The sequence below is a fragment of the Oreochromis niloticus genome, linkage group LG20 (genome assembly GCF_001858045.2).
Source record: "Oreochromis niloticus isolate F11D_XX linkage group LG20, O_niloticus_UMD_NMBU, whole genome shotgun sequence".
Lineage (NCBI taxonomy): Eukaryota > Metazoa > Chordata > Actinopteri > Cichliformes > Cichlidae > Oreochromis > Oreochromis niloticus.
Window position 1 is genome coordinate 2959409 of NC_031984.2, and position 20627 is coordinate 2980035.

The 20627-nt window shown below is 42.8% G+C and overlaps 1 protein-coding gene across 1 annotated transcript in view; it reads right to left on the reverse strand.

Annotated features, from left to right (window-relative positions):
- Positions 1-19: 19 nt before the first annotated feature.
- The window catches only part of LOC100707717 (myosin-7B), a 35124-nt gene continuing 14516 nt past the window's right edge, over positions 20-20627 (reverse strand). Inside the window, exons 7-46 of the mRNA XM_005477827.4 lie at positions 20233-20326; positions 20030-20122; positions 19860-19923; positions 19254-19352; positions 18026-18129; positions 17812-17950; positions 17053-17171; positions 16801-16950; positions 16296-16466; positions 16024-16203; positions 15145-15277; positions 14958-15034; positions 14624-14711; positions 14070-14187; positions 13859-13982; positions 13642-13778; positions 13219-13389; positions 13036-13120; positions 12158-12400; positions 11893-12069; positions 11164-11309; positions 10954-11044; positions 10716-10873; positions 9713-9944; positions 9192-9318; positions 8137-8255; positions 7830-8026; positions 7474-7657; positions 7201-7366; positions 5925-6049; positions 5739-5854; positions 4907-5093; positions 4479-4688; positions 4261-4386; positions 3897-3987; positions 3474-3553; positions 2175-2279; positions 1987-2082; positions 1563-1706; positions 20-1480 (exon numbers count right to left, since the gene is read on the reverse strand). Of these exons, the coding sequence (XP_005477884.1) occupies positions 1469-1480; positions 1563-1706; positions 1987-2082; positions 2175-2279; positions 3474-3553; positions 3897-3987; positions 4261-4386; positions 4479-4688; positions 4907-5093; positions 5739-5854; positions 5925-6049; positions 7201-7366; positions 7474-7657; positions 7830-8026; positions 8137-8255; positions 9192-9318; positions 9713-9944; positions 10716-10873; positions 10954-11044; positions 11164-11309; positions 11893-12069; positions 12158-12400; positions 13036-13120; positions 13219-13389; positions 13642-13778; positions 13859-13982; positions 14070-14187; positions 14624-14711; positions 14958-15034; positions 15145-15277; positions 16024-16203; positions 16296-16466; positions 16801-16950; positions 17053-17171; positions 17812-17950; positions 18026-18129; positions 19254-19352; positions 19860-19923; positions 20030-20122; positions 20233-20326 (5278 nt within the window). The 3' untranslated portion in view covers positions 20-1468. The remainder of the gene's footprint in view (positions 1481-1562; positions 1707-1986; positions 2083-2174; positions 2280-3473; positions 3554-3896; positions 3988-4260; positions 4387-4478; positions 4689-4906; positions 5094-5738; positions 5855-5924; positions 6050-7200; positions 7367-7473; positions 7658-7829; positions 8027-8136; positions 8256-9191; positions 9319-9712; positions 9945-10715; positions 10874-10953; positions 11045-11163; positions 11310-11892; positions 12070-12157; positions 12401-13035; positions 13121-13218; positions 13390-13641; positions 13779-13858; positions 13983-14069; positions 14188-14623; positions 14712-14957; positions 15035-15144; positions 15278-16023; positions 16204-16295; positions 16467-16800; positions 16951-17052; positions 17172-17811; positions 17951-18025; positions 18130-19253; positions 19353-19859; positions 19924-20029; positions 20123-20232; positions 20327-20627) is intronic.

Below are 20627 nucleotides of genomic sequence, written 5' to 3' on the forward strand. Positions count from 1 at the left end.
GAGTGGACCAAAAGCAGCATCAACAGCATTGGGCTTTTATTGGTCACTACAAAGAACAACTCAGTCAAAATAATTATAAAGCCACACATCAACATAATTACAGTCTGAATACAGGTACATTTCTTTTATTTGCATTCTTTCCCATTAACATGCTTTTGGCCATCACTGGGCAGAGAAGAATCCAGCACTGATGTTCCATCCAGCAATCAGAAAGCTCTCTTTTTAGCTCCATTTTTGGTCTCCACCACCTCTTGACTATGTTTTTCCCCCTTCGGTTAAACAGCTGGTCTCTAAACACTGTTTTTTCTTTCTTTAATTGGGAAGTGACTGCAAACAGCTTTTATGCACAGTGGTTACAGTCTGACACCACAAAACAGTTACAAACCAAACTTTTTATGCACAAAATCATCTGATTCAGTACTGACGTAAAACACTGCTAAATTGATTTAGCACAAAACATTTTTTATTCATTAATAGTTTTATTATTTCTTTATTGTAACGACGCTTCTTTGCATTAAATCCTGTCCCAGTGGAAAGCCGGTTTATTTTCCCGTTTATTAAATGGTTCCACGTGTGTGTTGCAACCATGAAAAACTTGCCAAATCTTCTCTGCCAATGTCCAACAGCTCATTCTGTTACTGACTCTTGCTGCTGTTTATTGGACTGGTTCATGATTTTTTTTTAATACCAGCAGCATTTTCATCAACATTTAGTATGTCTCCAGAAATAGCCACAGCCTCACACTCTGTCACCCACTATGACAAAACTGGTCCCCTTCCCTAACATCTTGCATCTTATGTACTGCCACACAAACGTCTGACAGTCCAAATAAAAGTACAGCATCCTTAATCTTTACAATGAAATGTCTGAAACTATGAGGAGAAATCTCTGAGAAATCCTCTTAAATCTATCACTATTAAACCAATAGTGCCAGTCTACATGAACCAATGGCTCAACTGATCCCATCCCAGTGGTATGTATACAGCCTTGTAGGTCTGTACAGTTGTCGTTTCCTGGATTCGCCTCATGCCTGTAGAAATACAAGAAGCACTGACAAAGTAAAACACAAATAATTTGTCTTTCTTTCTTTTTTGTCTTACATTATTTTTCCAGTATCGCTGACTGTGGAAGGGGGATTAAACTGCTATTTTAAAAAGATCTTTAGTCTTCTCTTTAATTTGGTTAAGCATGCTGACCCCCCTGAGAACAAACACGCATAAAACTGTTTAAAAGAAAGTTTAAGGTGGTGAGAACTGATGCTTTACACAGGGGTGAGACTGATCGTATGTTCTTGCATGGACGTACTCGCAGCCCTCAACACTTCCCCTTCAAACCAGGTTATATTACTTTTCATTGAAGAAACTTATTGTCGTACAGTAGATGCAGATGTACAAACACACTGGATAAAAACACACAGCAGGTAACAAACAACACGTCAGTTAATCAGTGATGGAGATGCTGCAGAGCTTCATTCAGTGATCTGCAGAGACACAAACGGCTCATTAGGAATGCTGATGGAAGCAAAACAGTGTTAAACTCTGCTTCGTGCGACCATAACTCACCACGGCGACCTTGCTGGTCTGTTCGCGAGTTCGAATCCTCAGCTTGTTGACGGTCGTCTCGGCGATGTCTGCTCTCTCCTCGGCTTCGTCCAGCTCGTGTTGGACTTTGCGGAAACGTATGGCAGTGCAGCTCACCTGCTCCTCCTGGTGGACAAAAAGATGATCCCTTTTAAATAAATGTTATTTTATACAAATTAGAGCAGCTCTAAAAAGAAAACTTTTAGGAGGAAGAACCTCCAGCAGAACCAGGCTCAGGGAGGGGCGGCCATGTGCCCTGACCAGTGAGGGGAAGGGCTTTTCTGCCACGGTTGCTCTCTGTTGATGTCAGTGTTTGCATGCCAGAATATCAATTAGTAAATTCAAATGGTGCATTTACTAAAAGTCCCAAATAACTGTGGCGCTCAGGAAATAAATAAACACTCACAGCGTTCTCAGCTTGTCTCTTGTAGCTCTTCACTTTGGCCTGCAGCCTTTCAATGAGCTCCTGCATCCTGAGCAAAGTCTTCTTGTCCTCCTCTGACTGCACGAAAGCACAAAGATCCAATAAAAACACAGAAGACGGGACCAACATCTGTATGACAGCAGCAGCTGGATGCAGTGAGGACCTCACACCTGGTACGTCAGCTCCTTCACTTTCCTCTCGTAGCGTCGGACCCCCTTCTGATACTCCTCGCTCTTCTTCTGCTCCAAAGTCAGCTCCGTCTGCAGCGCCCTCACCTGCACACACAGCAGCTGATTTACTTCCTGCTGGTTACCTGTTACTGATATGGAGGAGGAAAACTGCCAAAATCAAGCATGAATAAATAATTAAATGACTCAATAAAAAATGTGCAACTTTGCACTATATGCATGCATCAATTAATCTATGAGAAAAGGTAAAATCATATGGCAAAATGCCCAATAAAAGGAATTGATTTAAAAAAGGAAAATTAAAAAACAAAGTATCAATTGATGTTCCATTTTATAACTTAATGTCTCAATTTATTATCAAGTGCATTTTTTTAGTGCATTTAATGGTGTCTTCATATTTGGATTTTTTTGAGCCATTTACTTTTTCAGTTTTATTTTTAATTATATTTTTGCAGGCAGAGGAATCTTAGCAACAAAGCATCACTCAGAGATTGAGCTCGCTGTTCCTCCCCAAACAGGTAAGGGTAGCTCTTTATTAAACACATGCTCTTTCTACACTGTGCTTCCGAGCGTCAATAACAACATAACCAAACTCACTCATGGTAAATCATTCTTTCCATCAAACAATAACTGCCAATGACTTTGTACCGCAGTATAAACAGAACAGTTAAAAGTCATGTAACCGTAAACAATACAACAAGAACATCTTAACAGCAGCACATGTCCCAAGGCATGATGGGAGATAACTAGCTGATCCCCCAACATGCCACAATATTTTAATTCATACAGTGCCCGTTTACAACAACAGCCACATCGAAGTGTTTTATACTGTAGAGTTAAACCTCAATCAATCTCAAACAATCAAACAACCCCCCTGTGAGCCAGTACCTGGCAACAGTGGGAAGGAAAAACTTCCTTTTAACAGGCAGATAACAGTAGAGGAAAATTGTTCCCAGCACAAATATTCTTTGCCAATTACTTTTTTGATAAACCTCAAATAAAGATGTTTACCCTTTTTTAAGATGACTCTTGACAGAGGCAGTTTTTTTTTTGTCAGATAAAGTAAATGTGCCTTTTTGGAAACTGACCTAAGAAATTACTCAGACGTTTTGGGGTTTTATTTATGTAATGCATGTAGCACATCCACCACTGTGTAGAAGAGTATCTGTATGACAGAAATACGGAAAAGTAGAATGTGTCCTTGTTAAACTACCAGGCGTTGCTCTGAAACTTGATTTAACTCACAGTGAGAAACAACTTCGTGACTGAGTTTTCACTCACTGTTGTCTCCAGTTTGTGGAGTTGTTTCTTTCCTCCCTTCAGCGCCATCTGCTCCGTTTCATCCAGTTTCACCTGCAGTTCTGTCAGAAGAACAGAGATGCTGGTAAAAACACGGTGACATCTGCAGGTAAAGTATGTGAACAAGTGAACTAACAGAAACAGTTTGGTTGTTTTCTAAAAGTGAGGAAATAAGAATATATATTGTGCGTGGTTCAGATAATCCAGATAACAAATGTGCCAGAAAACGTTATCATTAATAAAGTAGCTGTTCTGAAAAAAAGCATTTTAAAGGACTAAAATTCTGGTTGATTGTGACGTGCACACTGCCCAAGAAGTCTGTGCTTTAGTTTTGATCAGCTAATTTCCATTGTTTTATTAACCAACTATGACAGGTGACATCTTTTGTCAGTAATGTTATTGAACCTTTTACAGTAGACTCCATATTCCTCTTCATTCTCTCCAGCATAGTGCTGCTGTCCATCTCCTTCTTCAGCTCCTCCGCCATCATAGCCGCCTGGTGAAGCACAAACGTTAACAGGATTCATGTAATAAGTATTTGAGGCTGACAGAGCGTGTGATGGATGCATGAATCGCAGCTTTATGGGGTAAATAAATTGGGGATACAATGATTAAGAAATGCTGAAATGTCTCAGTTATTAAATTTAAAGATTAATAAGGTTTTCCAGCATCGAACTCAGTTAACATATGATGAAGAATACAATTTAACAGCAGCAGGAGCTCAGCTATTGGTTTGATCAGGGGTCAAAGGTCATGGGTCAGGACTAACATCAGTGATGGCCTTTTTGGCCTTCTCCTCAGCGTTGCGGCTCTCCTGCATCGCCTCGTCCACCTCTCCAGTCAGCACAGACAGATCGGCCTCCAGCTTCTTCTTCTGGTTCATGAGGCCCGCGTTCTAAAACAGGAAGTCGTCAAACCGTCCGTCATGATGAAATATCATGCTCATATTTCAACATGATTGTATTTGATGTGCCATAATTAATTAACCTGTGTAGCAAGCAGGTTAACTCTCTCTGACACCTCCACCAGCTCATGTTCGGCCATCTTGCGGGCGCGGTCAGTCTGTTCCAGGACCCCCCGCAGCTCCTCCTCCTCCGCTGACATCAGCGAACACCGCCGCTCCAGGAGGGCGATTTGCTCTCTGAGCTGATTGGTCAGCTGGACTTTGTCTTCTAGCTCCACCTGCTGCTCTTTAACCTGCGATAGAGTTCAGCACAGCAAGATTAGCTTAAACATTATATCATTTGCGGTGCTGTTTGAGCAAGCTTTGTTTTGGTTGTCACTTGAAGTTTTCACTTCAACTGCATTTTTCAGTCCATGATTAATGTGATAATGAAGCCCAGTGTGGTCAGTAAAATGCACATTCCCTGGACACTGTTTTTGCTCATCAATCTGATGTGAACAGGTGGGGGTACCTGTGTCTGCAGGTGTCTGATGATCCTCTGGCTCTCTGCTTGCTGTCTGTTGGCGTTTCCCAGCTGAACCTCCATCTCGTTCAGGTCAGACTCCATCTTCTTCCTCAAACGAACCGCCTCGCTGCGATGACGAATTTCTGCCTCCAAATTGGCCTGCATAGTCTCCAGGGAACGCTGCTGGCTCCCCCTGGTGGACAGCACTGGAGTTACCTCTCAAGTCCATCAACACTAAGGTTGCAGTTGTCAGGTCTTTCTCTGGTTATGAACCTTTTTTTCTGGTATGACTGCTTGGGGCAGACCCTACACAGAGAAGGAGCTGTGGGCTCTGTGCTTATGTGCTTTAGGACTGAGGCCTTAACAGCAGAATTATAGACAGTCACTGCTCGCTGCACTTAGAGGCCGTCCATTCAGTGCAGAGCCTTCCATCTACCTGTTAGCTAACAGTAGCTAACAGTAGCTAACAGCAGACCTGTCCTGAGGAAGAATAACCTGGACCAGAAGCTGCTGTTGGCCTTCTACTGCACCTCAGTGAAGAGCTTCCCTCTGCCTCGCCAGATCCTCCTGTCTCAGGAAAACCAAGACCATCACAGGTGACCCCTCGCACCCCACTCACCACCTGTTTGACCCACTGCCCTCTGGTCAGCGCCTCAGGTCAACCTGGTCCCACACCTACCTCCAGACTCACTAACAGCTTCTTCCACACAACAGTTTTTTTTCTTTGCATTACTTCCAAGCACTTTGTAATGACAATAAAGGGCTATTCAATTTAATTCAATTCTATTCTATTCCATATACTAAGTCCCTTTCAGTCTGTCATTAATATATTTATTACCTGAGGCTGTCGATCTCCTCCTCTTTCTCTGAAATCTTTCGGTCCATCTCTGCCCTTATCTGCTCCAGCTCCATCTGATATCTCAAGATCTTGCTTTCCTCATGTTCCAAGGTTCCCTGATCAATGGAAATGTAGCAGTTCAGGCAAAAAAACCTTTATAGATAATTGATTACAGCAGGTAATTACCTCTGCTTCCTCCAGGGCAGCTTTAATGTCGCTCTTCTCCACATCGAGGATCTTCTTCATCCTCTCCAGCTCATGGATCGTCTTCCCTTCCTGACTGATCTGATCTGTCAGATCCATAATCTCCTCTAGAGACAAAATAATGAAAACACTTTGATACACTGGAATTTAATCCCTTAACTCACACAATATTAAAAAAGATTAAAACATTGAAGTAGTTTGTTCACTGAACTACAACTTTGGAAAAATACTTACTCTAGCTACAATGTAAGGAACTGAAGTGTTGTTGAAACAGATTAAAGGAACACCGCTCGTTTGAAGGGTGTCCCGCCGTGATGGCATTTGCTGAACATTATGGTTCAAGTAGTTCTGTTTCTCATAGATTTCTATACAATCAGACTTCTCTTTGGAAACAGAGAGTCGCCCCCTGCTAACTATTTCAAAGAGTGCAGATTTACAGCTCTTAAGTATTGGAATAACTTTTCAGATTTATGTCGACTTTCTTTAGACACCAGCTGTCACGGTACTGGGTCTGTGACCCAGCGTTTCATGGTTATTGGTTAATTTATATTCCTTGATTATTGTTATTCATGGTTTTTGATTCTCAATGTTCTTTACTTATGTTATATTTTAGTTTATAGAATTTAGGTTTCTGTTACTTTGTCTTCTCCGTGTTCCACGTGTAGCCACTCGTCTCCATGTTCCCTCTGTCTTCCCTGTCAGTCGTCTCTATGTCTCAGTGTCTGCATCTCTGTGATTGTCTCCTGTTTCCTGTTTTACTTTGACAGTCCCTTATTCCTTGTCAGCTTTCCTTGTTTCCCAGTCCCTTGTTACTCCTTTGTATATTTAAGCCCCGTGTTTTCCTTTGCCCTTTGTCGCGTCGTACCTCCCCTTGTTTCTGGTTTCAGAGTTAGTTCCGTGTTTCTAGTTTCTTTGAGTTTTAGTTCAAATTTCTCAGTGTTCTTTTTCTAGTTTTCCAGCTTTTGGACTTTAGTTCAGTTTTTGTGCTTATGTTTTGAACTTAAGGCAGAAGCTGCCTTAAGTTCACTTTTTGTGTCCGAGTCCTGCATTTGGGTCCACCTCCTGCCTGCCACTGCCTCACATGACAGCTATGCTGAAAACAATGCACTGCATGTGGCTTGTCATTATATGATAAACCTCTACCTCTCTTCACATCATGATATTCTCCATGATATTGACCTTGTAAGACCAGGTCCCTGAAGTGAACATATAAGTGTAATTACAGTAAGTTAAGAGCACAGGGGAGGTACTGCAGTACCCTGCAGGTTCCTGTTTTCTCGTTTAATCGTCTCCAGCTGGTCCAGAGCTTCTTCATAGCAGTTCTTCAGTTTGAAGAGCTCAGTGCTCAGACTGCGAGACTCTTTCTGCGAGGCCTCCAGCTCCATCTGACACTCGTCAAACTTCAGCTTCCAGTCACTGAGCACCTGCATCAAACCAATGCACAGATTTGTTTCTGAGCACACCTACAGATTATGGGCATTAAAGTGTAACTCTCCAATGTTATAATGGGGAATCGTGCCATATGTCTGACCATGTCAAAGGTGCGTTGCCTCTTGTCCAGAGCCAAAGCTGCAGCGTTGGAGCGCTCCAGTTGGACCATCAGGTCTTCCATCTCTATCTGCAGACGCTGTTTAGTTTTCTCCAGTGAGGAGCATTTGGCCTGAGACGCCTCTGCAACTTCTTCGAGAGTCTGCAGTCTCACGACCAGTTTCTTCCTGCAAATACAACAGTTCACCTTATTAAACCTTACCAAAGTCTAAAGTCTAAAGTCAGTAGCTGCTTTGAATCAAACTAGATAAAGAATTTAAACTGTGGTCTTTGCATTGCCCTATAATGTGTTAGAACGGGACCTCAGAGTGACGTGTAGCTACAGCAGTGTTGTCTTACTTTGCTTCCTCCAGCTCCTCTATCCTCAGCACAGCATCAGTCTCATACTTTGCTTTCCACTGAACCCCCTGACTGTTGGCTGTAGACAGCGCCCTCTGCAGTTCAGCCTTAGCTTCCTGCTCCTCCTCCAGCTGTTCCCTGAGGAGGCTGCAGTCGTGTCGGGATGCCTGCACCGCATGAGCCAGCGCCACGCGAGCCTAAAACACAGACACAGGATACATTTGTTCCAATAAAATACCTACAAAAAGGTATTAATAAGAGCACTGTAGTGACCTGATGTGTTACAGGTGTAAGAGTTAAGTATTACTTTGCTCTCCTCCTCCAGCTGTTTCTTCATATCCTCAACATTCTGGCAAACGCCCACCTTCAAGCGCTGGAGCTGAGCAATCGTAGCGTCTCGCTCCTCCAGACGACGTCTGTACTCGGCTGAAAAGACGACAGTCAAAGGTACATGAGTACCATAAGTTTGCTGTATCTTAGACATCAGATATTCATTTATCATTTGTACAATTGTATTTTTGGTAGGTGTATTTACTAAGAATCATGGACAAAACATTTGCTCAGATTCAAAAACTTTCATCATTTCAGATCAAACATTAAAAAAATACAGCTGTTGTTGGACCTTTTTTATGACTCAGAGGACAGAACACTATCAAGAACAACCCTCAGATACTTAAATTATCCACCAGTTCAATGGTTCACTATTTACTACTGTTAGTGTGATCCTAACAAGGGCTGCATGTTTGTAATGTAAGTTTTTACTTTTAAGGTATTTCATCAGTTGAGCCTGAAATTCTTTTTTTAGATGGACAAAATGAGGAATATCAAACGGGATTTTTTCAAATCTAGCTGTAGAAACCAATACATCGATGTAAGGAAACTAAAGAAGTTCAGTTTTTTAAAATTGGTGCCATTAAAAGTAGCAAAATCATCTACTAGTGGTTTCGATTTCAGCCACGATTGTAGCGATGGCCATCATCACTAGCTTGAATAAGCTTTTATTAACATTTTATGAGGTTCTCTTTGTCCTGTTGGCAAAGCTTAAGCTGAGAGGGGAGAGAAATTTTTGGCATCTCAATAATTCTCCATCACCTTTCGCTGTCAATTAATGTTTAATATTATTATGATGATCACTATAAAAATCATTTTTAAATACTTTTTTTTTCTATAGAGTACATTTTTGTTCTAATAATCTTAACACAACAGACAGGAAGGGGTGCAGAAAGGAGAGGACATCCACACAGAGTGCTGCAAGATGTAGGAGAAAGAAAATTCATGCAGCCTAAAATCATGTGTTTAATCTGCCCCAGTTTAGCCATAAAAATCTGTACAATCAGTGTCTGGAGTGTCTGTGTGCTGTACTGGTTTCTGTGACTGCTCGTGCTTTCTGAGCGTTGACTTCAGACAGTTGTCTCTGCAGCTCATCTGCTCTGCTCCTGCTTTCATTCAGCTGGTCCTCATAAACCCTGCACATCTTCTCCACAGCAGCCTGCACACAGAGAAGATCAATCAACAGAGAAGTCACAGTTAATGTGGTCTAAGAAACATGATCAACGTGTGGTGGTTACAATGTAGAGACTGTAGTAAAACTGAAATCTGGTCCCACTGCACTGCGTTAACATGTTTCACAAAGGTTTAAAGTGTAAACAGGTCAGTGTGTTCAGGCTCCATCATCTTTCACCTTCTACAGTTTACCACTCGGCTAATGGCCATTTTTAAGGTTCTGATAAAGTGATGAAAGTTCATAGCTGAAAGAGCAAGAGCCACCCTTGTTTTGTGCCCTGCCATCAGTTCTTTACAGGGCCAGCAGGACTCAACATGCGAGTAGACTGACACTGATAAACCTGGTGGAGTGGCCCCTTAAGCTGGAGGTCTATTCCTACCTTGGACCTGGAGAGCTGCTCCACGCTGGCAGCCAGGTCATCAGCCTCCAGCCGGAACTCCGCCTTCTCCTTCTCCAGCTTCTGTTTGACTCTCTGCAGAGCATCTATCTGCTCGCTGAGCTCCGTCACCATGTCCGAGTGCTTCTTCCTCAGGGTGGCTGCTGTTGCCTCATGGTGAAGCCCCGCCTCCTCCAGCTCCCGCCGCAACTTCAGGAAATCTGCCTCTCGCTTCCTGTTCAATAAAACAGTATTTGTGATATTCTGGGTAAATCTCAGCATTGAGATACTAATCCATCCACTGTCAAAGTCTAAAGGTAGGAATTTACATCTGCAGAACAATCCTGATGATCCATGACAGAAGTCCCAAAGATCCTGTGTGCAAGGTTACTTCTCATTATCATTAGGCCTAATCTTTAACCTCCTAAGACCCGAACTCTTCCACGACATGCATTTCTAATTTCTCTTTGATATTTGGGCTGATTGGGACCCGGTGAATGTAAAAACAAAGAATTACCAGATTTTTTTTTTTTTACCTGATTTTTGTTTCTAAGAAAAATAAGAGCCACATATGAAGATATTCATTTGAAATTTCAATAGAACAGTAGCAGTATAACGTCCTCGTAAGTGGATATCAGGCCCCTGAAGAGCACAATTGAGTATTTTGGTCTAAATAACCTAAAATGTGATGTCCACATATGTGGACGCCAGGTCCTAGGAGGTTAAGGGGTTTCTCTGACATACAGCTACGGCTGTGTTCTTGAGATCCCCATATTAGGGGTCTTTGTTCTTTATGACATTATAAAGTGTCGACGTCTCACAGTAAGTACCTGTGCATACAATGACCATGTTATTTTAAAACAGCCATGATCTGAGCACTATGTATATGACAGAAAGTAAGGAAACACAGGACGGGTCACCTCTAACGTAGCTGCTGTGGCTCTGACTAATGGACCCTAATGGATCCCTTTGATGGAAGTTATAAATCACCGAAGCCTATTTTAACCTGTTGAGGGCGATCTGAGCCGCTGAGGCTCCTCCTGCCTCCTCCAGCTTCTCTCCCAGCTCCTCCAGTTCTCTGGCAATGTCGTTCCTCTGACGTTCCGCCTTGGAACGCCATGCCCGCTCCGCCTCCAGCGCCTCCTCCAGCTCCTCAATACGAGTCTGAGGAGGGCAAGTACAAAACAAACTATAGCAGCAGCAGTGAAGAAGCTGAAGCTGAATAAGAGCCTCTCTGCACCAACCTGAAGCTCTTTGATCTTCTTATGAAGCTGAGCAGCCAGACTCTGCTCATCCTCCACTTTTGACTGAAGCTGCACCAACTCAAAGTCTTTCCTTTAGAGAAGGGGGAAGAGAGAGAAAAGCATTGATGGTAATAAAGTACCCTTTTTTCAGTTAAAATGAGCCCTTTCAGCTTAACATTTATATTCCAAAGCTCTGGACATTTCTCCTACTTTCTCAGTCTCTCCTCCAGCTCTTCCTTCTGGTTTTCCAGGTCCCGCACTGAGTCCATGGACAGCTTCAGATCCCCCTCTAATTTCCGTTTGGTTCGTTCCAGATCGGTCCGCACCTTCTTCTCCAGCTCCAGCGAAGTCTCAACCTGCACATGAGTTAGAAACCAGTAATAACAGTAGAGAACATTACAGGTCTTTTCTGGACCAGTGCGTGCTAAACAAGCTTTCAAAAGTTGGTTGCAGAAATTCTGAAAGTGCCAAAATCTGCCAAAAGCCCAAACCTGTGATGTCCACTTGAAGCTGGCTCCAAAAGTAAGTCAAAGCTGTAACACACTCCTGTGTTGAAATTTCCAGCTTTACAGCAGAGTTAAACATGTTGGCTCTCTATCGTGATGCTGTATGAGTGAAAATTTTATCCACTCGTTTGGATTTTGTTAAGGCTTAAGGTTGGGGTGAGATGCTAATGACCAGCTAATGCTAGCAAGTTTGAAACAAACACAGACACATTTCTGCTAATTAAATAACAGAAAAGTAAAATACTAGAATTTAAGGGAATTCATATGAAGATTTTTCTCAACACTAAAACTCAAAAACAAATGAAAAAGTTACCTGAATAAACTTCAGGTTCAACCAGTCGTCTCAAGCTGCTCATCCTTCTACTCGAGCGCCACAAATAACAGTTTATTATTACAGCCTAATGTCAGACATTCCAGGAATATCTTTCCTTACACTGTCCACTTGCTGCTCCAGTCGAGCTTTGGCCTTGGCCAGCATGTTGACTTTGTCCTCCTGCGCCTGGAGGTCATTCAATGCCTGCTGGTGAGCTTCCAGCAGGGCAGCCTTCTCTCTGCTCAGAGATGCGATGGATTCATCTAGAACAGACATCTCCTGTGATAGGTTCTTCACCTGCATGGAGAGAAAAAACAAACATTATTCTATGAGTGAGGGAAGTGATGGAAAGCAGCACTGACATAGTCCTTTTTGGGGAACAAACCTTGTTCTCAACCCCATGTCTCTCTTTCTCCACTTTAGCCAGGGTCATCTCCAGGTCATCCACGTCTCTCTTCAGCGATAACACCTCGTCCTCCAGCTGACGCTTCTTGGACGTCAGCGTGGAGCTCACCTCCTCCTCGTCCTCCAGGCGCTCCTGCATCTCCTTCAGCTTTGACTCCAGAGAGATTTTAGACTGAATCAGCTGGTTGCAGCGGTCCTCGGCATCCATCAGGTTGTCCTGCTCCTGGATTGTTTGGATACAAAAAGTAATTGAAATATATGAGGCCAGTCTGTATATCAGTGGCTAACAGCTGTATTATGGACAGGGTATATTAAAAATTATGAATAGGTGCATAAAATTCTTGTATAATGGACTACACTGTATATAGCGTGACTAAAATTGTGCTCTTATGACAGCACGTTCCATGATAATGACTAACTGGATTACCAAAACAATGACAGTTTTTTATTGGTGGGTGCTTAAACCCACAGAGGGTTTGCTGAGACTAAAAAAAGCACCCAGAATAAAAGGAATCAACATATTTTAAATAGCAAAGCAGGAATATTATCACTATGACCTCAGCGAGCGAGAACGCACGATTACAATGACAAAAAGAAATCTCGAGCAGAACTAAGCTGGGTCTTCTACCAGTGGGCAGATGTGGGGCCAAAGATAAAAAAGAGATTTATAGAGACTATGAACAATAAACAGGACAAAACACAAGCTCATGCAGAAAGTAAACCTTTGTTAACCTTTTAATGACCACCAGGTTTCTGCCCTTATTGACTCAGTTCTCTGTTTTCTATTATTCCGTGATCCTGCTGTAAGGATCCTGATTTGAAGTTGGCACTGCTCCTTTAAATTTCTTTGTGGCTTACTGCTTGAAGCTGAAGAGCCAGGTCATTTTTCTCCTGAACCAAAGCCACCTGCCGCTCCTCCGCCTCCTTCCGCTTCACCTCCGACCTGATGAAAAAAACAAAATGGCAGAACATCAGACGTCTGTGTGCGTGCAGCTCATTTCAGTCTGTAGCCCCGATTCAAGCGCAGGCGGATTAACAGACCTGCCGTAGGCCTCTTTTAGTTTCTTGAACTCTTCGTTCAGAGCGGCCAGTTCCTTCTCTACCTGGGCACTCCTGAGCAGCGGACGGAGCTTATAGAACAACATCATCCACGGCCAAGTCCTCACTGAGAAGAATGCCCTGATGGCAAACTGGATCACCATCGCAGCGTCCCTGAGAGGAAGAAGAATTAAAAATCACATCAGCCCAAAAAAACAGGTGATGAGAGTCAAAACAACAGCAACATGCTGCACTACGCAAAGTTTAAACATCTTGGCGTGGTCATATATTCATGATACTCTGTAGAGGCTGCTTTTCTTTCTTACAAATACAACTTCCTCCTTCCTTCTGATCAACCTCTCTGGCATCAGCACTCCTTTGTACTGATATGTTGTCATTCATTCCTCTGATAGATGTGATATTGACCTTTGCAGCATCAGTTTCTGTCGCTCCATCCTCATGAGCTTCCCTCTGCATATGGCCTGAACGGTGGTGAGGATCTGAGACAGACGGTTGTCCCTCATGTCCTCCAACTGACCCAACAGACCCGCCTTAAAGAACACCTGAGACGAAGCAACGGGACCATCAGCTTAACTCCAAGAACTGAGGTATCAAAAGCAGGGTTAACATGAGTTTGTTGTACCTTTGTGTGTCCAAACTTGTACTGGCTGTGGTCTATTTCAAGAGAGCCCAGCAGTTTCTCCACAGCCTTCCTGTTGTCCACAAATGAGTCCTCTGGAATAGCAGAAGGGTTCAAGATACGATAACTGGGAAGAAAAGAAAATTCCATTATTGAAGAGCAATATGAAAATAGTAGATGAAGTAAATAAATATGTGTTAGATATGGGACTCACCGCTGTCTGAACTCAGCGTACAGGATGCGGTTCGGAAAGCCCTTCCTGCAAATCCTGATCCCCTCAAGGACCCCGTTACACCTCAGCTGATGGAGGACCAGGAAGGGATCCATCACACCTGGAAAAACAAAGGAAGGCATCTCAAAAAATAATTTTAACAGTGCAGTCTGGTGCAGTTATTTGGGGCATGGCAAGGAACTATAATTTCCTTTTGTCAGTGCAATTTAAAAGTGTGTCAGTGTCAGTGTAAAAGCCATTACTTCAGATGGTTTCTTTACAAAAGTACATTGAGCATTACGCTAAAACCAAACTGAAACAGAAACTGCATCAACAAATGCATGTAGACATAATATGGCTGTTGTGACTTGTAAAGTAGTGCTAACAATATCTTTGGTAATATTTCTGGCACGAGACAATAAAATCACCTTTAGTGGTGCCAACGTGAAAAACACCACCACATACAGACCATTCATTTAGCAAGTTTATTTTTCTGGGTGAGGACGACTACTGGACAGAGACCAGCCGTCAGTAGATACCAGGGTTCATGGGTTTACCTGGATTCTTGCTCTCATTGGGGATTATGCAGCGCACAAAGTGAGGTTGAGTGCTGCGAAGGTTAGCCATCAGCTTATTAAGATTTTCCTGTAATAAACACACAGTTAGTTGAAACCTCTGTCATAATGTACAGCAGGGGCTAAAGGGTCACATGACAAACTGAGACTGTTGTGGAGGCTCTCTCAGATAAACTTATAAAGAGATCAAATTAAGCTTATTGGTTAGGCCCTCCAATGACACTCCCAGTTTCTCCTGTGGCACCTTGGGAAAATGAATTGCCCACCCCTGGTGTACTGTAATAGTGTCTCAGGGGAAGCTGCCAGTCACACCCACCTTGTGCAACTGTGACACAGTTTGGAAAGAAGCTGCTTTCTTCCTCCTCTGTTTGGTTTCAGCCTTCGGATCAATAGCTAAAATAACACAAAAAAGCAAGACTCAATCCCAACACACTCATATACTTGAATTCATTTTTATAGTAAAACGGTTTTCAATAAATATTTAGTGCAGCTGTTTTTTTTACGCATATCCGAGCTGACGTAGTTCTCAAAAAGTCCAGCCATCAGTTTGTTGGAGGATTTCTGGAAGAGGGCCACCACCGTCTCATTCAGAGGATCTCTGTTCTTGTCCAGCCAGCCTGTGATGTTGTACGGCACCTACAACACACACCAGTCAGTTCAGCTTTTTACACCAAATCTTTAATGTGACATCAACCTTGGCCAGATCTAACTTGAGAGAGAAAGGCGTTGCATTCAAAGCTTATTTGCATGACAGACGCTCTCAGGTCAAAGAAAATGTCCAGATGTTAGCTTGTAGATGTACCAGATGTTTTTCCCACCTCATTTTATGTCAATCAACAGTATCCTTTATTCTCACTGATAGTTGTTTTAACTGCTTACCTCAAAGCTGAGATAAGTTTTAACTGTTGAGCCATCCAGTTCACATTGCTAGCCGTTAGTTTCCTTGTTGTCATTACAAGTAACCGAATTTCACTGATGTTCTGTGGCCACTTTGCTGCTGAGCTCTTCTAGCCACTGGTTTCCCATATGACTTAAAGCATAACTATGGTCCCATATAATAAATAACTGGATGTGCTAAAATCCATTTATACCAAATTAAAATATCATAAGATTTATTTTTTTGTCAACTCAAGCCTTGAAAAACCATGCTGAGAATATCACACAAAAATTCTGTCCATGTTTATATCTTTAGGATTTTTTGTGTTCCTTATTCAAAGTCACACCCGACCAATTCCCATCCCGACGTTCCCTCCCCAGCAACATTCTACATGTCCAGAGTTTCAACCCAAGCTCAAGTGTAAAATCCAAAGCTTTATGGCTTCACCTGAAAAGGCCAACGTGACCAACAACAGAAAAAAGTGACTCTATGAAAGGATACCCACCACTCCAGCATAGTGAACCAACTCAAAGTGCGTCTCATATTTGCGCTTCTTGTCTAGACGCGGCCGCTGGAAGTTAGGTGACTTCCCTAGATGGTTGTCGTAAAGTTTGGTTTTAAAGCTGTGGTCCGTGGCCTTGGGGAACATACATTCCTCCTCCATGATGGACAGAATACCCATTGGCTGGACAAAGGAGCTCTAATTAATTCACTTCATATTCACATAGGCTTCATATTGCAATCATCCAACACAATCCATGTAACACACAAACATACCTTCTCTATGAGGTCTATGCAGGCCTGTAAGTCCAAACCAAAGTCTATGAAGGTCCACTCGATGCCTTCAGCCTTGTACTCTTCCTGCTCCAGGATGAACATGTGGTGGTTAAAGAACTGCTGCAGCTTCTCATTGGTGTAGTTGATGCACAGTTGCTCAAAGTTATTGAACTGCAAACAGAAATGAACCATATTTTTGAAGTTACTGATCAAAAGATGTTTAACTCTGCAAAATGACAGTAAGCCAGATGAGCTTCTGCTTGGCGAGTGACACCAAACGAGACAAATCTTTTCTCTGAAAAGCTGTCTGCTACTGTTTCCTGTGCTGAGTTTTAGCTGACATCTAGGATATCCTTCTGTATTTCAGGACTTTTATTTTAATGATTGCGCACTATTTTTACAGTAGCATTTATTTTCAGAACATATATTTGGTGTCACTGGAAAGACCTGGACCTTGGCTGGATTTGAGAGTTGCTGAATGTGTTTCTTTGTATTTCCTTTGTACCTCAAAAATCTCAAATCCGGCGATGTCCAGGACACCGATGAAGTACTGACGAGGCAAAGAAGTGTATAAGGACGAGTTGATACGACCCACCAGCCACTTAAACATGCGGTCATAGGTGGCTTTGGCCAGGGCGGCCACTGCATAGTTGACCTACACACAAAACATGACCTGTTAGGCTTCCTGGAACCAAAGATAAACATGTTTGGAAATTTACAGTTAAGTTTATGTAGTAAGACAGAAAACTTTGATCACCTGTTCTACAGTCTGTCCTTTAACAATAAGCTCATTTCCCACTTTCACTCGGGGATTCAGCAGGCCTTTCAGCAGGTCAGCAGAGCTGATGCCCATCAGGTAAGCTGCCTTATCTGCACCTTAACACACACAACACATGCAAGTAATTATCTGAGGTCTCTACCAGTACAGACTAGACATATATTTCACAGTTATACAAAAAGATAAAAAAAAAAAAAGTAATGATCTGCTCAATTGAATGCCAGGTAGTTATAAAGATCAACTACAATGGACCATTTGCAACTGATAATTGTGGCAGCTCAGCCACAAGTTCATAATACATCCTCTGAGGTTGTGTATTGTGAGATTTGGGTGAGGTCTGCTGTTTCCATGTTAGTCCTAGCTCATGACCTTTGGCCCACAATTGGTATTGCATTGGTACAGTCTGTACCTTAACCAAGAAATTGAAATTGAAAAAGTAATTTTTGCTAAAAAGACAAAAAGGACCAAAACTCTATATTGTTGCTTCGTTATCTTTTCATCATATCCCACCAAAATCTGAAGAGCTTGTGACTTCATGGTGACTTGCAACTTGGCAGTATAGCATTGGCAGTAAAAGGCGGGTTTACCTGCATTTGTCTGCTTTAATAACACACTGTGAGACAACAGAAAGCTTTCTGTAAAGCTCTGCCCAAAATCTCTGCCAGGCAGCATCACTTGCACCCATTATACAAACTAACTGTTGTGTCTTTGATCACATGGTGTTTAAGCGGGTCATACTCTCTGTGCCGTCCGCTTCAGCCTGTTCTTCTCTCTGTTTCTTCTTAAACTTCATGTTACCGAAGTGCATGATGGCTCCAACGATTTTGTAGCAGCCGTACTTCTCCTCTGGAGTGAAGCCCAGCGTGTCCATGGCATGCTGCACACAAACAGATTAAAGTTTACACACACCATCAGAGAGAGACTTTTCTTTGAGACGCTGTGTTCATCTTACATCGGTGAGCCTCAGTTCCTCTCCGTCACTGATGCCCTCCACTGTGGTCACACCCTGAGAGCAGAAGTGGTAGTCGTAGGGGTTGGTGGTCACCAGCAGCATGTCTGCGTCACACATCATGAAATTATGTTTTATTAGTTAGTTAGTTAGTTAGTTATCATAGTTAACCCTCTCTTTCTTCCCACGCTCCTCAGACTGTAAATGGCATGTTTTTATATTTTGTGTGGTTACATTTCATAATGCTATTGTTCAGTTATTTGGTACGCAGAGGCAAAGATAGAAAACTATAATAGTTGCCTCATTGTGTTAGGTTCAGTGATAGTTTTTTAGGATGGAGTGCCCACTCCGGGTCAGGGACTAGACCCTGCCCCAAGTGGAGGAGTTTAAGTATCTCGGGGTTTTGTTCACAAGTGATGGGAGAAGGGAGCGGGAGATCGACAGACGGATTGGTGCAGCGGCTGCAGTGATGCGGATGCTGTACCGGTCTGTTGTGGTGAAGAGAGAGCTGAGTGTAAAAGCGAAGCTCTCAATTTACCTGTCAATCTACGTCCCTACCCTCACCTATGGTCACGAGCTGTGGGTAGTGACCGAAAGAACGAGATCATGAATACAAGCGATGGAAATGGGTTTCCTCTGAAGGGTGGCTGGCCTCTCCCTTACAGATAGGGTGAGAAGTTCGGCCATTCGGTAGGGGCTCAGAGTAGAGCCACTGCTCCTCTACATCAAAAGGAGCCAGTTGAGGTTGTTCGGGCATCTGATAAGGATGCCTCCTGGGCGCCTCCTGGGTGAGGTCTTCTGGGCATGTCACACCGGGAGGAGGCCCCGGGGCAGACCCAGGACACGATGGAGAGATTATATCTCTCGGCTGGCCTGGGAACGCCTTGGTGTTCCCCCGGACAAGCTGGGGAGAGGGAGGTCTGGGCTTCTCTGCTTGGGCTGCTGCCCCCAGCCCCGGATAAGCGGAAGAAAATGGATGGATGGATGATAGTTTTTTAAGGTATTTGTCTGGGGTGCATAGACTTATGCACCAAAGCCTCCCCAGATTGCTGGGTTGATACATTTGATTTTAAAGACATGCATTGTTTTTATTGTTCTGCATGTTCTTGGTTTTATTTCTGTTTCTGTTAATAATGCAATTCTATTGAATTCAATGTTATTTATATAGCTGGAGTTTTTCATTGGACAGTTTATTGCACTGGTTGTTTTGTTTTTTTTGTTTGTTTTTTACCTTGTAATTCTGGCTTGTGATTGGACAGAATCTGGTAATAGATGTGGTAGCTCCTCTCTCCGGGCTGCTGGAAAACAACTCTGGACTTTTCTAAAAGGTCTGAGTAAAATAAACACAAACTACGTCACTCATCAGCCAAAGCATCGAGAGACACCCACAACACCTCACAACCCTTCAGTATCTGACACTGAGATGTTAGTAACACATCTTGTCTTGCAATACCACTAAGCCATAAAATGTAAGATATTGGAAACTTGGAGGACTGTATAGTAACTTCAGCTGCTGCATGACTTAAACTATTCCTCAGTAATTTGTCACGGAGCATTAGGAGTGTTTGGGATGTACCTCTTTTTCCAACAATGCCCCAGAGCTTTTAGTTGTTGAGACAAGTTTCCAGTGAACTAATGTGCTGTCTCAGCCCTTTTTACACCCGCACGCCTTACAAAATTCTACACTACCTAATGATGGATGGCTTTAATTAAAACGTATTTGTGGCTGTGGGATAATAAAATGCCATTTGAAAAATGCTGAGTAGAAAAGCTAACATGTTCGGCTAGTGCAGTTCAAACAAATTCAAACTCAGAACAACTTTTTGAGAACACTTACAGATGTCGATGTCAGCAGACGCCAGTTTCCCTGTTGGGCCAAAGTGAATTCTGATGAACTTGCCCTGAAGCACACAAATACAAACCCACAGTCTTTACAACACGTCTACACAAAAATTCACACGAGACACAAAGCTGTGTTCTCCACTCCAGCCTTCAGGATGAACTCACAAAGCGGGAGGAGTTGTCATTGCGGATGGTTTTGGCATTCCCAAATGCTTCCATGGCTGGATTAGCTTCAATAATCTGATCCTCTAAAGATCCCTGAATACAAAGAGAAACATTGCAAAGACATATTCCCAGTATGGTTCTTTCTTTTTTTTCACTATGGACTGGAACAATTAAGGAAAAGGGAAACTGTTGAGACATCTTACTCCTTTTTTCACATTTTCTCCTAAAGCAGCGACGATGGCGAAGTACTGTATCACCCTCTTGGTGTTGACTGTTTTCCCGGCACCTGACTCACCGCTGAAAGGATGGTGTAAAAACAGAGCAAATTTTCAGTTAAACAATTTAAAATATACCTTTATCTGTGAATAAGAGCAATAAAATATTGGTGCTACTTCATCATGACATGTCTCTGTTGTGGTAACTTGAAACTGGATGTAATGAGCGATGGATGGGTCTACGGAAGAAACCAAGGCCCTGTGCTCTCTTACAGTAGTGACTAGGGATGTAACACTTACACAACCAAGACTGGAACCTTGTTTGAAACAACTGGAATACCTATTGCCATCCCTATGCCATGATACCCATGTGGAGTAAAGTT